This window comes from Cryptotermes secundus, unplaced genomic scaffold, assembly GCF_002891405.2.
Source record: "Cryptotermes secundus unplaced genomic scaffold, Csec_1.0 scaffold1780, whole genome shotgun sequence".
Lineage (NCBI taxonomy): Eukaryota > Metazoa > Arthropoda > Insecta > Blattodea > Kalotermitidae > Cryptotermes > Cryptotermes secundus.
The window spans coordinates 16364-30707 of record NW_019739256.1 but is presented as its reverse complement, the minus strand read 5'-3'; the positions used below and the strand labels follow the sequence as shown (position 1 = coordinate 30707).

The window sequence follows — 14344 nt, the reverse complement described above, 5'->3', positions numbered from 1 at the left end:
GAAGTGATGAAAACCAAAGATAACCTCAGTCATGAAGTCTGCGTCCCGTTCGAGATTCGATACGAGCACCTCCCAAATACAAGTCTAGAGTAGTTGCATGATGTTGTATTTTAGCGTCCTGTTGCACTGATTTTCGTCCATGATATATATACAGTGTCCGTCTTGCAGTGCATCCACTTTTACCTGTCACTTCACAACATGTTTCGGCACCATAGTGCCATCATCAGGTGCTCCATTTACACTAATCTATTGCATTGCATGCCATTATGTCAATGTAAAATTATTTAAAAAGTATTTTAAAATATTCGTCAGTTATAATAAATTTTTTGTATACTAAAATCTTGTTAAGATATTCATCTTATCTGTCCCAATTCAAACCCCGCGCATGGTTCCTCCGCTGTGGAAGTCGTTCCTCTTATATGCCGTGTGTATCTTGTCTCGTGATGCGTGTTCCCTCTTTGGCTGCGGGTGTTGTAATGTCAACACTGCAAGACGGACACTGTATATATATCATAGAGTAACTACTATATGATTCTGACGATGGTGTATAACACACAGAGATATTGGGTTTTCGGACTTTATCCATCGTCCTGTTTTTTAAGATAACTAAGAAAAACACGACGTTTCGGAAACTGGAAAGAGCTAGCACTTTCAAAGGGACCCAACAGAATAGGTGTTCTCCCTCACCTAAGGACGGAAACAGATCCAGTTTCCGAAACGTCGTGTTTTTCTTAGTTATCTTAAAAACTAGGACGATGGATAAAGTCCGAAAACCCAATACCTCACAAGTCTAGAGATTTGCCTCTTGTTCAGTCTGTTCAGTTAATCTTTGTTTAGTTTGTGGTCATAATATTTTATGAAGATCTGAAATTATGAACCTCATGCACAGTATTCTTAATCCTCCTCTTTTAGTTCGTATTATTCATGGTCTCTTCTTCTGAAACAGTCTCAGTCCATGTTCTCCCAATTGAAATAAGAGCAATCATCTGTAATTAAATCTGATTTTCAGTGTAATGGACCAGAAGGCAACTTACCAGATATTTGTGATCATTTTACTTCTGAGCCACATAACACAAGCAGAGAGACGTAACTTGGGACTTTTAGAGGGGCTGGTGAAGTTCGTTCAAGAAGGAACACGTCATTTCCAGGAGGAACCACAAGATGCAGCAACGGTTCTCCCAGAGTATGATTTTATCATCGTGGGCGCCGGGTCAGCTGGTAGCGTCGTGGCTAATCGACTGTCCAGAAACCCAGATTGGAATGTGCTTCTTATAGAGGCAGGCCGTCCCGAAAACTATGTAATGGACATACCAATTATGGCTACATTTTTTCAGTTTAGTGACGCAAATTGGAAATACAAAATGGAACCATCTAGCACTGTGTGTCTAGGTATGGAAAACAGGCAGTGCACATGTCCACGTGGGAAAGTTGTTGGGGGTAGCAGTGTTGTAAATTTCATGATCTATACTCGAGGAAACAAAAGAGACTACAACAACTGGGAAAAACTAGGGAATTCTGGCTGGGGATACAAAGATGTACTACCCTACTTCCTTGAGATTGAGGAAATGACTATTCCAGAACTGACTAAAGACACCCGGTTTCATTCCACTAGGGGCGAAGTGACCATCAGCTACGCGCCATTCCACACCCCTCTTGCTGACGCATTCGTGGAAGGAGGAAGGGAACTGGGACACAGGATAGTGGATTATAACGGCGAAACACAGACAGGATTTAGTCTCTTGCAAACTACCAAAAGGAATGGTACCCGTTGGAGTGCTTCCAGAGCGTTTCTGCATCCCATGAGAGACCGGAACAATTTTCATTTGAAGAAGAGAAGTCAAGTGACCAAGATTCTCATCGATCCAAGCACGAAGACTGCGTACGGCGTGGAGTTCGTCCAGAACAAAAAGAAATACGTAGTCCGTGCTAAGAAGGAAGTAATTCTGTCAGCAGGAGCTGTTAATTCGCCACAACTCTTGATGCTGTCCGGTGTAGGACCAAAGCAGCACCTCACGGCACTCAATATTCCCGTCATAGAGGATTTGAGCGTTGGATATAATCTTATGGACCATCCCGGATCACTCGGTTTGACTTTCACTGTGAACCAGTCGGTAGGCTTAATTTTAAATGAAATGCTGAATGACGGTTCAAGTTTGGTTGAGTATTTAAATTATCATAAGGGCCCCTTTTCTGTTCCTGCAGGATGCGAAGGAATAGCTTTCATTGACACGAAAAATCCAAGTGATGTTGACGGTGACCCTGATTTGGAGATCCTTTTTTTCGGGGCTAGTCTTTTATCTGAAAAATCATTATACAAAACGTTAGGCATTAGAGAAGATATTTATAAGACCGTTTACGAACCTGTGGAAGATACTCATAGCTGGTCAGGAGTTCCATTAACATTGAAACCGAAAAGTAGAGGCAGAATAATGTTGAAATCTGCAAACCCTTTCCACAAGCCTCTAATTTATTACGATCTTTTTGAAGATCCCCAAGATTTAGAGATGCAGCTTCTTGGAATTAAGAAAATTATAGATCTCAGTAACACTAAAGCGTTTCAAAAATATGGCTCAAAGGTCCATAATTATCCAATACCTGACTGCAAACATTTGGAATTTGGGTCGGACGAATATTGGAGATGTGTTATCAGGCATTTAGCAGTCGGAATATGGCACTTGAGTGGAACATGCAAGATGGGCCCCATTTCTGACCAATCTTCAGTCGTTGACGAGAGGCTGAGGGTATACGGTATAAACAGGTTGAGAGTAATAGATGCCTCCATCATGCCAGTGGTGCCAGCGGCCCACACGAACGTCCCAAGTATGATGTTAGGAGCTAAAGGGGCGGATATGGTGATCCAGGATTGGAAAACCGGATACCTTAAAAACTAATCATTGTTAGCTTTGTCTTGAAATTATGATTTACTACTCACTGTATAAGGTCTTAACATTGACGATGATCTGAATATTTTATTGACAGAATGGCGTGGTACTTGGCAGTATTGGTGATATTTCAAATATCCTCGGTGTCTCCATCTAGTAGGCAAAGTGATTACTAAGTTCTCCTGCCGATGTTATGGTGTGCTGTATCCAGTGTTGCAGGAAAAAGCAGCTGGAACTCAAAGGAAGATCTTAAAGGGTTGATATATTTCTCAGGGACTTCACGCAGGCATCTGTTCTTCTGCATGATAAGAAAGCAACAACATATTGTAAGAAAACTTTAATTCAACATAAAGCAGAATAACTAATAATTCTGTCAGATGAAAATAAAATTAATATACATTCTTTTTCTGAGTTACTTAGAAAATTCCCAAATTAAAAACATTTGAAAGTACGTAGTGCGTCTAATATATGTGAATAAATGAGAAATCGAAGTAATTAATTCTTAAATAACTCAAAACGGAAAATATTCCAAGTGTATATGCAAGTTGCAGACCTTAAGCGAACAATCGTGATGGCCGACCACCACGCAACAAAATATCTCCCCAACAAGAACATTCAGAAACAGTCACAGCCAGCAAGCCAAACAAAGAGAAAAATGGAGATGCTGTTGTGGCATATAGAGCCCTTGCTAGGCAACGAACGAGAAACAAACAACGAGACAACAGCCATTGTTAGGCAGCGTCCCGCGCCCAACAATGGAAGTAATGTTGGAGGCGGTGATTTCTATGTGGTCCGCTCCGAGCCTGTATCACGCGACCGACGTGCTGTGGTTAACTGCTGAGTGTATGAATTAGCGATAGCACTATATGATCTGGAAGTGTGCAATAAATCCAATTACGAATCCAAATCACATCTATAGTCACACTCAATCACGTCACAATACTAAAGAGCAGAAGGTCAGATTTTAAAAAGCAGACAACGGAATTCATATTAAGGTGTCTGTAAGTAAAACAAAAAATTCGTGGCTTCAGTCCGCAAGCGAACTATAACTACCGAGCGACCGCCGCTTGTCGGCGAAGTTAGTGCCAACTTCAGCGGATAGAGGATGTCGCCTGGTCTGCGCAACGGATCCCCACGGCCGTTAATCTCGGTTTTCTAGACCGGGGCCGCTATTTCCTTGAAATAGCTCCTCAGTTATCCTCACGAGGGTGAATGGACCCACTACTTCTCAGAAAATTTGGTAGCGCCGGGAATCGAATCTGTAGCCAGGAACTCTGACCACTAGACCACGGCGGTCCTAAAGAGTTATTAAGTACTGTATGTTGCCTGACTGCAACCTGGAGCCTCGAAGTCGAACGCGTCGGGCCGTCCCGCCCATAGCCGGTGGCTATACCCTCTGCGCTCTCCCAGCTCCTCATACTGAAATAATTATGAAACCCATTAACCCACTAACTAAATACTTGGAGCTGAGCTGAGCCTTTCTTGAGAAGCCGCCAGTTGCGCAAACATCAAACTGATAGACGGTTACAAAGTCAATAGAAAGTCCGTCCAGTGTAACAATTTGTAGGTCACTTCTTTATCACTTCTGCCTTACATGTTTCGGTTTAATACAACCATCATCAGAGGCACATAGTACAATCATGAAAACACTGTCGTTGTTTAAGATGTACACAGTTATGTTTGCTGCGTGGACGCTGCTACAATATGTCGACGTGTAAAAGCACAACACTTGCTAGGATTGTTGAATGCACTATCAATTCTCGCATTCCATCCGAAACTTCCCTCAAGTTTAAAAACGTCAATGTTAAAATATTTAAAAATTTAAAACATTTGATGTGAATGTTAAGCTCCTCCTTGTTGATTCATCCCAAAGATGGGAGATGTCAGCTTGAGGTATATGTCTTGTGGTTAGATGTTTCCAATGTGCTGTGTGTTGTGTACAATTCAAAATGATAGACGGTTACTTTCTGTTACTGTTGTTTTTCAGTTCAGTCGAATATTACTCTCACTTCAGTGCAATGAAACACAACATAGCATGCACTTGTATGAGCTCCAGATGATGCCTAAGGAATAACAGAAAGATATCCCGTTGAAAGTGGAAATGCAGTATAGTAACTCTATGGAAACTGCACCATAGCTCAAGCGGTTAGTCGCTGGCTTCTCACCGCGGCGGCCCGGGCTCGATCCCGGGTCTGGTCAAGTGGGATTTGTGGTGGACAAAGTGGCGCTGGGGTATGTTTTCTCCGAGTACTTCGGTTTCCCCTGCCAATCTTTTTTCCACCAAAATCTCCATCATCATAATCACCTGGGGCAGGCTACAATAGGCCAATCAGTGGCCGCCTTGCCGAGTGGACCCAGTTGGACTCCATCCCCCACTAAGCGAATTAAAAAAAAAACTGGAGATAAACCCTTCTTGAGAAGCTGCCAGTTGTGCAGCTGCTCAAGAACTTCGCAGCGTTTTATGGAACACGAAGGTTCATCACCGTGTTCACAAGAGCCCTCCACTGGTCCCTATCCTGAGCCAGATCGATCTAGTACATACCACCCCAGCTTATCTGTCTAAGATCCATTTTATTATTATCCACCCACCTACTCCATGGTTTTCGTAGTGGTCTCTTTCGTTGTGCTTTCGAATGAATATCCTTCAGGCATTCATGTTCTCCCCCATTCACGCTAAATGCTCAGCCTATCTCATCCTCCTTGACTTGATCATTCTAATTATACTTGCAGAAGAGTACAAGTTATGAAGCTCCTCGTTATGCAGTTTTCTCCAACCTCCTGTCACGTCATCTCTCTTCGGTCCAAATATTCTCCTCAGCGCCCTGTTTTCAAACACCCTCAGTCTATGTTCCTCCCTTAAAGTCAGAGACAAGGTTTCACACCCATACAGAACCACAGCAAAATTTTAATTCTGTATATTCTAATTTTTATATTTTTAGACAAACGAGAAAGCAGAAGGTCCTAGACCGAATGGTAGCAAGCGTTACCTGAGTTCATTCTCCTCTTAGTTTCCTCCTGAATCAATTTCCGAGTTGTCACCGTCGTTACACAAATTAATTGTAACAATTTACAATAAATCCAGATTTTCCACCTGATGTTTCGACCATACATGGTCATCATCAGGCGGAGTCCAAATTCACGCACTTTCTTGATATACTACCAACTTAGCACATCAGTGAAATACACGTATACTTTTACGAGAATGGAAGAGTTATGTCTTCTGGGATATAACACAATGTAGTCCATTAAATGTCAGCTGATGTTTCGGAGGATTATATTGACTCCATCTTTATGGTTGAAGAGTAAGTCCAGTATGAATCGGGTAGCTTTCTCGCCGTGATATGTGATCAAGCTTCTCTCACGGCCTCAGCGCATGGGATCCAGTACGTTCAGTGAGGTGCATCTGAAGCACCACGCCAGAGACAGATAGAAGAGGAATGGAGGTAAAGTTACAGTCATTCTTAGTTGGTTGAGGCTCTATTCTACAAGCCTGAAGGTCGTGGGATCGATTCCCGATGAGGCCATTGGATTTTTCAAATGGTCTAATCCTTCCAGTCGCATTATTGCCCTGGAGTCTACTCAGCCTCTAACAGAAATGAGTACCAGGAATCCTCCTGGGGGTAAAGGGCGGCCGGGGCGTAAGGCTGATAACCTCATCGCAATTTATGAGCCGAGTGTCTAGGAAATGTGGGAGCCTCGACGTCCCACGATACTATGGACTTTCACTGCCTGTTACAGGGAGAGCTTTACCTTTATTTTTATGTTCATCACAGCACCAAGCAGAGGCATCTGAGGAGAATAACGTTCTTATGTGCTTCACTCTCGAAGTGTGTTATGCCCTTAAGACAATTACGGGTTGGGAAGGCGAGAGAGCTCAAGGCAGAAAAATCATAAATTGAACATGTTAGTCAAGGTGACGTTAGACGGAAGCAATAGTTGGTAGCAGTAAAGTAGGCAGAGTCGTGTCTAGTCAGGAGTCGGGCAACCTAGAGCAAGTCAGTCATTTTTGTGGAAGTACGTAGATCGTAGAGGATAAGCGACCGGGTTGTATTCCGTTTCAGATCCATCGTAGGAATTAGATTAGCGGCTGGAGGTCGAGTTAAAGAGCAGTTTAATCGGTTAACGCCGAGAGTTATAGGAGAGAGTCTGTAAATATGTCACAAATTGATATAAAACGTAAAACATGCGATATTCAAAACTGAAGAAAAACACGTATTTTTCTACATATTCTCCACTGACAGTGATACACTTGTCTCTTCGCTTTACCAGTATGTCGAAATCTGCAGCATAGAAGTGTTTTTACTGTTGTCTGAGCCAGATGTTTGTCGCGTATCTCGGCCAAGTTGTGAACCGCTTTACGCGACAAACACTTCCAACCCTAAGGAGGAAACATTTTTGTTTATTAATATCCTTGCATTGAGTCATTTTCCCATAAAAACGCAAAACAGGACGCAGCTTTTCGGAAGTACACTCCTCAACGACGGTCGCCATTTTGACTACTGAAACCAACATCTGAACATGTGCATGCGCATCTGCTACTAGACTGTCATGAAGCTGGACTGTGCTGCTACCTAGTGATATATATATAAAAGCTATTACGTCCATTACAGCTGTTTTACTCCCATGTGTGACCTATTTACTGACTCCCTCGTACTAGTTCGGCAGGCATGTCTGTGGCAGAATCTACAAGCAACATCCAGTCGTCATGGATAAAGCTGAGGCCTTATTCTTCATGACAATCTTCTCTGCTATGATACGTAGGCTTTTTTTTTCTTTTGATGAGACCGAGTCACCAGGTACGTTGGCCCCTACTGGCCTATTGTACCAGCCGCGGATGATAAATGATGAGTGTGGAGCAGTCGATGGAATGAGAATTGACAGGTTAAACCGTAATAGTCGAGGAAAAACTGCCACTGTGTCCGCCACAAATCTCACGTAACCTGTCCTGGGATCGAACCTGGGCCGCCACAGTGTGAAGCCGACGGCTACCCACCTGAGCTATGACGAGTAAGTGAACTTACGTAGTATAGCCAATAATCGAGCGTGACCAGAGTATGAACTTCCAAATTAGAGTAAAGAGCGTTAGACGGTGGGTATGTTGTGAATTAACTTGTAAATATTGCAAAATAATAGTAATAACATTGTCTGTGTCTGAGCTATTCTAGATCACCACCCTAAGAGATCATTGTAGGAGAATGTGGTGGCAGCCATTAGTATTGTGACGTGTATTGCTATGCAATGACTCTGTAAACACATGCCCGCCCTAAACGCGCTTCAACAATAGAGAGGCTGTTTTCTCTGTGATCCGCGCCCCAACCGTTGCTATGCAGTGGCGCGGTAAACACTCCTAAAACAATACGAGACAATAGAAAACAGTGTTTTCCGTGGGACTCGTGCAAACTGGTTATATTTAGTAAGCGAGAGTGAAGAGTCGAGTTTCGGGACGCCAACCTGCCGTAATATGAGTCTGGGAGCATAGGAATTGAATTGAGTAGAGCTCGGAATAATGACCACAAAGGAATTAGGCGGTGACAAGAAGACCTCGTGTGTGATTTGAAGTTTCATTGAGAAGATTATAAATCCGTTGCCAGGATACGAATAGTGAAGACTGAGAATTCTAATGCACGTGTAACGGTGAACTGTGAACTGTGTAGATCAGCGATAGCGCTGTATTACCTGTAGTCCCGAGTTGGGTATGTATGAGGTGCAATAAATCCATTCCAAAACCTCGTCTGTAGTCACTCATGCACGTGACCGTGTGAATATGTTACATTAAGTGGTGGACATTCTCAATCTTCGAACCCAGCTGCTGGGAAGAAGATTGAGGAGTTATAATAATATGCAGTGAAATAGGGTAGACTGCTAGCAGAACGAGTTAAGGTAGCTCGGGTGCAGCAGTGCTTGTGGTAACTTCATTCGGCTGCCAAACTACCCGCTGCAGCGCCATCTTTAGGTAAATATGTGTCCGGTTCGGGACCAGAGTCTGGGCATTTTTTAAAAGAAAAGTCCCACGCTTGTCTGAAATCGAATCATGGACAGTCACATTAATGGCTAAACTGTGGACATGTGTCCTTATGGAGACCGTGTATCCTGTTACACAAAGTTTGCCGGACGTCAAGGGCAGATAAAATTAATTTCAAAGTTTCGGTTGGATTTCGAACCCGGTACCTATTGAATATATTTTAGACAGACTCTCACAAAGCTATGAGAAATCTTCTGATTGAATATGTTAATGAGGCCAACTGATGTAAACTTTCAACATCACTAATTGTAAATTTCACATAAGAGGTATTTGCAATTTATGTTCTTTGTAAGAGCGCGTGAGTATTTTTGACTGAGATCACGCTGGAGCTTGTAAAATAATCAGTAGATGTAAATTAACCGGGGAAGCCAGAAGGAAAGAGCCAACTTGGAAGACCAAGACGTAGGTGGGTGGACAATATTAAAATGGATTTTAGAGGATAGGATGGGGTGGTAGGGATTCGATTGATCTGTCTCAGGATAGGGACCGCTGGAGGGCTTTTGTAAACACGGTAATGAACCTTCGGGTTCCATAAAATGTTGGGAAATTCTTGAGTTGCTGCACAATTAGCAGCTACTCAAGAAGGGCTCAGCTCCATGAGTGAGTGACCTGCCTTGACTTCGGAATTTCCTTTTCGACCAATATTTAAGGCGACTGAAGCTACACCGGTGACTTAGGTGCAGCGCTTATATTTTACCACATTCAGATTTTCACAATAATTCAGTTCCGATTTTAATGATATATGTAGCCTTTATTACGTGAATGTTTAGTTAGTAAAAAATATTAACTTTGGCGTCCTTATGTAGGAATTTAATGACTCCTTTATAAGAAAAAAATATTTGTATACTGTTTGTAAACTATATTTATTGTAAATTGGACCGACATGTCCCGACAGGTTATGAAATTTATTTTAAAAAATGCCTAACATCATCGGTTTTACATAACCTTATTCTGCGAGTTTGTTTGCTATATATCCACGTACTACTTTTTAACTCTTTATTAATGTGAGGAACGGTCTACGTAATTTTAATAGGAGCAACACAGGAAATATCTGATGAAAAAAGTAATTCTTTTATGCATGGTGAAACGATAAAAGAAAGCAAAGCAAAAATCTTGGAGAATATTCTCCTTGAAAGCAGTTTAGAGTCTGAATTGCGAGTGGTATAGAATTTACATCTGCCTCGTTTTGAGACATTCTTGCCAGTGTCCACGTCCATTTTGCAGCCTGACGTCAAAGCTGACGGAAAACCGTCCATCCTCCTTTTAGTAGGTGAGGCGACTATATATATTGAAGGAAATATACCTTGCTTTGGACATTCATTTTTTTTTTTTGCATATGGTCTGCCTTTGTCAAAAATCTTGAGTTCTTAGTGGGGTGAGACTGAGTCCACGTGGTATTGCAGCCACTACTGGCCTATTGTACCAGCCCCGGTATAATGGTGATTGTAGAGCAATTGGTGGAATGAAGATTGGCAGGGGAAACCGAAGTACTTGGAGGAAACCTACCCCAATGACACTTTGCCCACCACAAATCCCACATGACCTGATCCAGGCTCGAATCTGGGCTGCCGAGTTGGGAAGCCAGCGACTAACTGCCTGAGCTGTGGCGCGTCCAAAATCTTTTAGTTACTTTTTGTATGAGCACTAAGAACAATATCTTGGCATACAGATATTAGTAAATAATGAAGGGAGTGGCGGATACTATTTCTGTCATGGCAAAGAACAATCTATGCCAGCATTTCTTCGACCTCTTTTTACGGTCGTTCAGGAACAGCTACAATCTGTCTTAACCACCATTCCCGCATAAGAATTACAGTCCTGGAAAATGGAATGTAACAGGATGTGGCTTTCTTGGCCGTCAACACAACAAATTTTTGGAAACAAAACCAATCCAATATCACTCCACTAACATTGGTTTCATTTCAGCGTCAGCTACATAATTGTACCAACTTCAGCGGATAAAGGGTGTCACGTGGTCAGCGCAACGAATCCCCACGGCCGTTAATTTCGGTTTTTAGACCGGAGCCGCTATTTCCTTGAAATATCTCCTCTATTATCATCACGAGGCTGAGTGGACCCCGTTCCAGACCCATTACTTCTCAGAAAAAAATCTAGTAGAGCCGGGAATCGAGCCCAGACCTATGGATCTTCGTCGATAAGCGGCGGTCGCTCGGTCGGTATAGTTCGCTTGCGGACTAAAACCACGGATGTTTTTTACATAATTGTTTCCATGTTTGAATCACCATCAGGCAGTTTCTTAAATACGTCGCTTGTTATTGAATTGTCCTAATATGGATCCATATTAGTATTATTTTAAAAATCCGTTGATTTCTCTATCTCGTCACAACACATGTTCATATTTTGATACTGTCACGTATTTAGGGGTGTAGCTATAGACGGGGTATGGATTGATGAATATATTTTTTAACCATTTATAAACAACTCGTGACTGCACTTAACTATAACACTATCGCTGATTTCCACACTAAAAAAATCATTCCGCGTTAAGCCTTCACTAGTCGTTACATGGTAACAGCTCTCAACAATGGCTATTTCTCTGTATTGTTTTCACAAGACGTTCCCTGATAACGAATCATAAGCATGGAGATTCTTCAGCTTCCGTGGTCACGCCGTTGCCCGCTGGTTAACACGCCACACAAGAACTCCTTTCCGCTGTCAACTCAAGTATAGTGTCGTCTCTTCTTAGCTTCCCTTGCAGAGCTCGACTCAACTGCCGACCCTCAGCAGAACTCACTCACTTACCAGCCAACTACTTCACTTCACTCAACTGAACTGCATCCAGCCAAAGTCCAAGTCACATTGCGACTGACGGTTAGTCAGTCAGTAAGTCTGGGTTCATGACCAGATTTTGATTACTGTTTGATAGTTACGGTCTTGTTTTTGTGGGTCGCCCTCTCTGACGAGAGGACGGGTCTGTCTTGCATATGCTGCTGGCCTTTCGAGCGCAGTCTTTCTCGGGTCCGAGTCCCTTGGAACTCGCGACCATATTTTACTGTCTCAGAATTGAGACGTCCCTTTTCGTCGCCTCCTACGACTCGCAAGGTCACGGTGGAGGTATTCGAGCTCCGGCTCCACACGAGATTTGCATTCAGCCGGCCTTGGTGTCCTCGCTACATAGCATCGGGTCGGACCCAATAGAAAACACTGCGTCGAACAATGTTACAATTAACCTTAGGGTTAAAATTGTTTATATTAGTATTTGAGTCCCGTCGGTGCCATTTCGGTTTCCCTGATGATCCATTGTTAATGTCTGTTTTTTTCTGAACGTAAATTAACTTTTATTATAATCTGAGTTATGAGTATAATGTACTTATATACCAACATGTAACACAACAGGGTGCACACAATTATGCATATCAGTTCTCTTGCTGTTGTTTTGGCTGCATTTGTATTTATGACCTCAGAGCCATGATGGTTGGATAGTAAATGCATGTATGGCTGTCTTTTCACTATAAACATGGAAGTACTTGGTCACATTCTCATAAGTCATAATGTCCCCCCTTGTTATGCTCTTGTCCTTTACAGGCTTCGAAAGTCCAATGTGATTAGGATGCACTGTCCCACATCCATAGAGATTGTCCCAGGAAGAAAGATCAACATTCTAGAAGATCATAGTAGTAGTCATTCTAAGCAAAAAGTGTATATGTGCATGTATCCTATTCCGAACCCTTTCTGAGATAGAGCTGTTTCAATGTACAGTACGCTGTACACAGTACAGACCAACAAACACGCAATGTCTTCACACGAGTTGCAAAGTGCACTGAAGTTGACTGTGGAATTTTTGAGAATGTAAACTGTACCAAATTTATCATTTGAACAATAAATACCGGTATTAGAAACTGTACGTAATATCCCTTTCTTATCAACAACTTTAGAACTATACAGTGAAATAGCTCTATCATGGAAACCATTTGGAATAGGACACATGTAGATATAAATTTTTTGCTTAAAATGATTGACACTTTGACCTTCCAGAATATTGATTTTTATGATATGCATCCTGTTGTGCAAAGTGCATTAAAAAATATGATTTGAGGCAGTCTACACAACAGTAAGTTAAGAAAATAAACAAGATAGACACTATCAATTTGATTTGTTTCATTCTGGTCCATCACACTAACAATTACAAATATAAATCACTCCATCCAATGTGACCTGTAAGGTACGTACACTTATATGTTACAATGCATAGTACACAAAATAGAACATTTCACAAAAACAGCAGTTTCCTGGGAATGTAAAGTTTTTAAAAATTATTTAAAATTTCTTGATTGCAATTAAAAATTTTGCATTGTCAATAATTAAAATTCATAAACCATGCAGGCTCGTGTTCGTCCTCCCATCGTCCCTCTTGTATGGGGCAGATATTGTGCCACCTGGCTATCTTGATGTGGAGGTTCTTTATATCGTCCAGGGTTTGCTCGTGGCTGCTGTGCTGTGAACAGTGAAAACAGCACAGCAGCCATGAGCAAACCCTGGAAGATGTTCATTATAATTTGTTAGGTTGTAGTGAGAATGTATAGTATGTGGTTGAGAATAAATTCTGTGTAATTCTATAACAGAATATCTGTTTGTTGTTTAAATATTCAGATACACGTTGCTGCAAATATCTAATCAACTCCAAGGAATAGAGCCCTTCTTGAAAGCTAATAGTCGCTCAGCTAATCAGATATTATCTGCATTTTATGGAACCTGTAAATCCATTATCATGTTCAAAAAAGGCTACCACGGTACCCTATCCTGAGCCAGATGAATCCATCCCACACCCTTCTAACCTATTTCTGTATGATCAATTTTAATGTTATTCTTCCATCTACACTTAGGTCTTCCAAGAATTTTCTTACCTTCTGATTTTGTGGCTACAATTTTGTGTAGTATTTCTGTGATATCACTTGCATGTTCTGCCCATGTCATACTCCTAGAGTTCAGCGTCCTAACCACACCTGCATAGGAGTACAAGTTATGAAGTTCCTCATTATGCAGTTTTCTTCAACATACCGTCACTTTATCTTTTTGGCTACATTGAATTGAATTGAATTTATTTACATTCTATAAATCCTAAGCAGGTTAGTACCTTTGGATACAGAACATGTCAAAAGGTTACATACATAAGTACAGGCAATTTTAGCTTAAAAATTAATATAACTTAATTTTACATCATTCTCTATTTACATTGAAGTATTCATCTAAAGAGTAGAAGGAATGAGCATGTAGATAATTCTTTAACTCTGATTTAAACTTTTTAGTATCATTGCCCAAGATTTTAATACTTTGTGGCAGATTGTTGAACACTTTTATGCCAGTAAAGTAGACTCCTTTTTGATATACTGATAAAGTTGATGAGGGTAGGTGGAAGTTATATTTTTGTCTAGTATTCATGTTATAGACATCAGAATTTAATTTGAATTTATCTTTGTTG

The 14344-nt window shown here is 41.5% G+C and overlaps 1 protein-coding gene across 6 annotated transcripts in view; it reads left to right on the top strand.

Annotated features, from left to right (window-relative positions):
• The window catches only part of LOC111871915 (cytochrome P450 9e2), a 63976-nt gene that overhangs the window by 33275 nt on the left and 16357 nt on the right, over positions 1-14344 (top strand). For 4 of the 6 annotated variants that reach the window (XM_023865313.2, XM_023865312.2, XM_023865314.2 and 1 more), the window contains exon 2: positions 1010-3286. The exons of the other annotated variants lie outside the window; for them this stretch is intronic. In XM_023865313.2, the coding sequence (XP_023721081.1) occupies positions 1014-2891 (1878 nt within the window). In that variant the 5' untranslated portion in view covers positions 1010-1013 and the 3' untranslated portion in view covers positions 2892-3286. Of the gene's footprint in view, positions 1-1009; positions 3287-14344 lie in introns of those variants that run through there. 6 annotated transcript variants of the gene reach the window in all.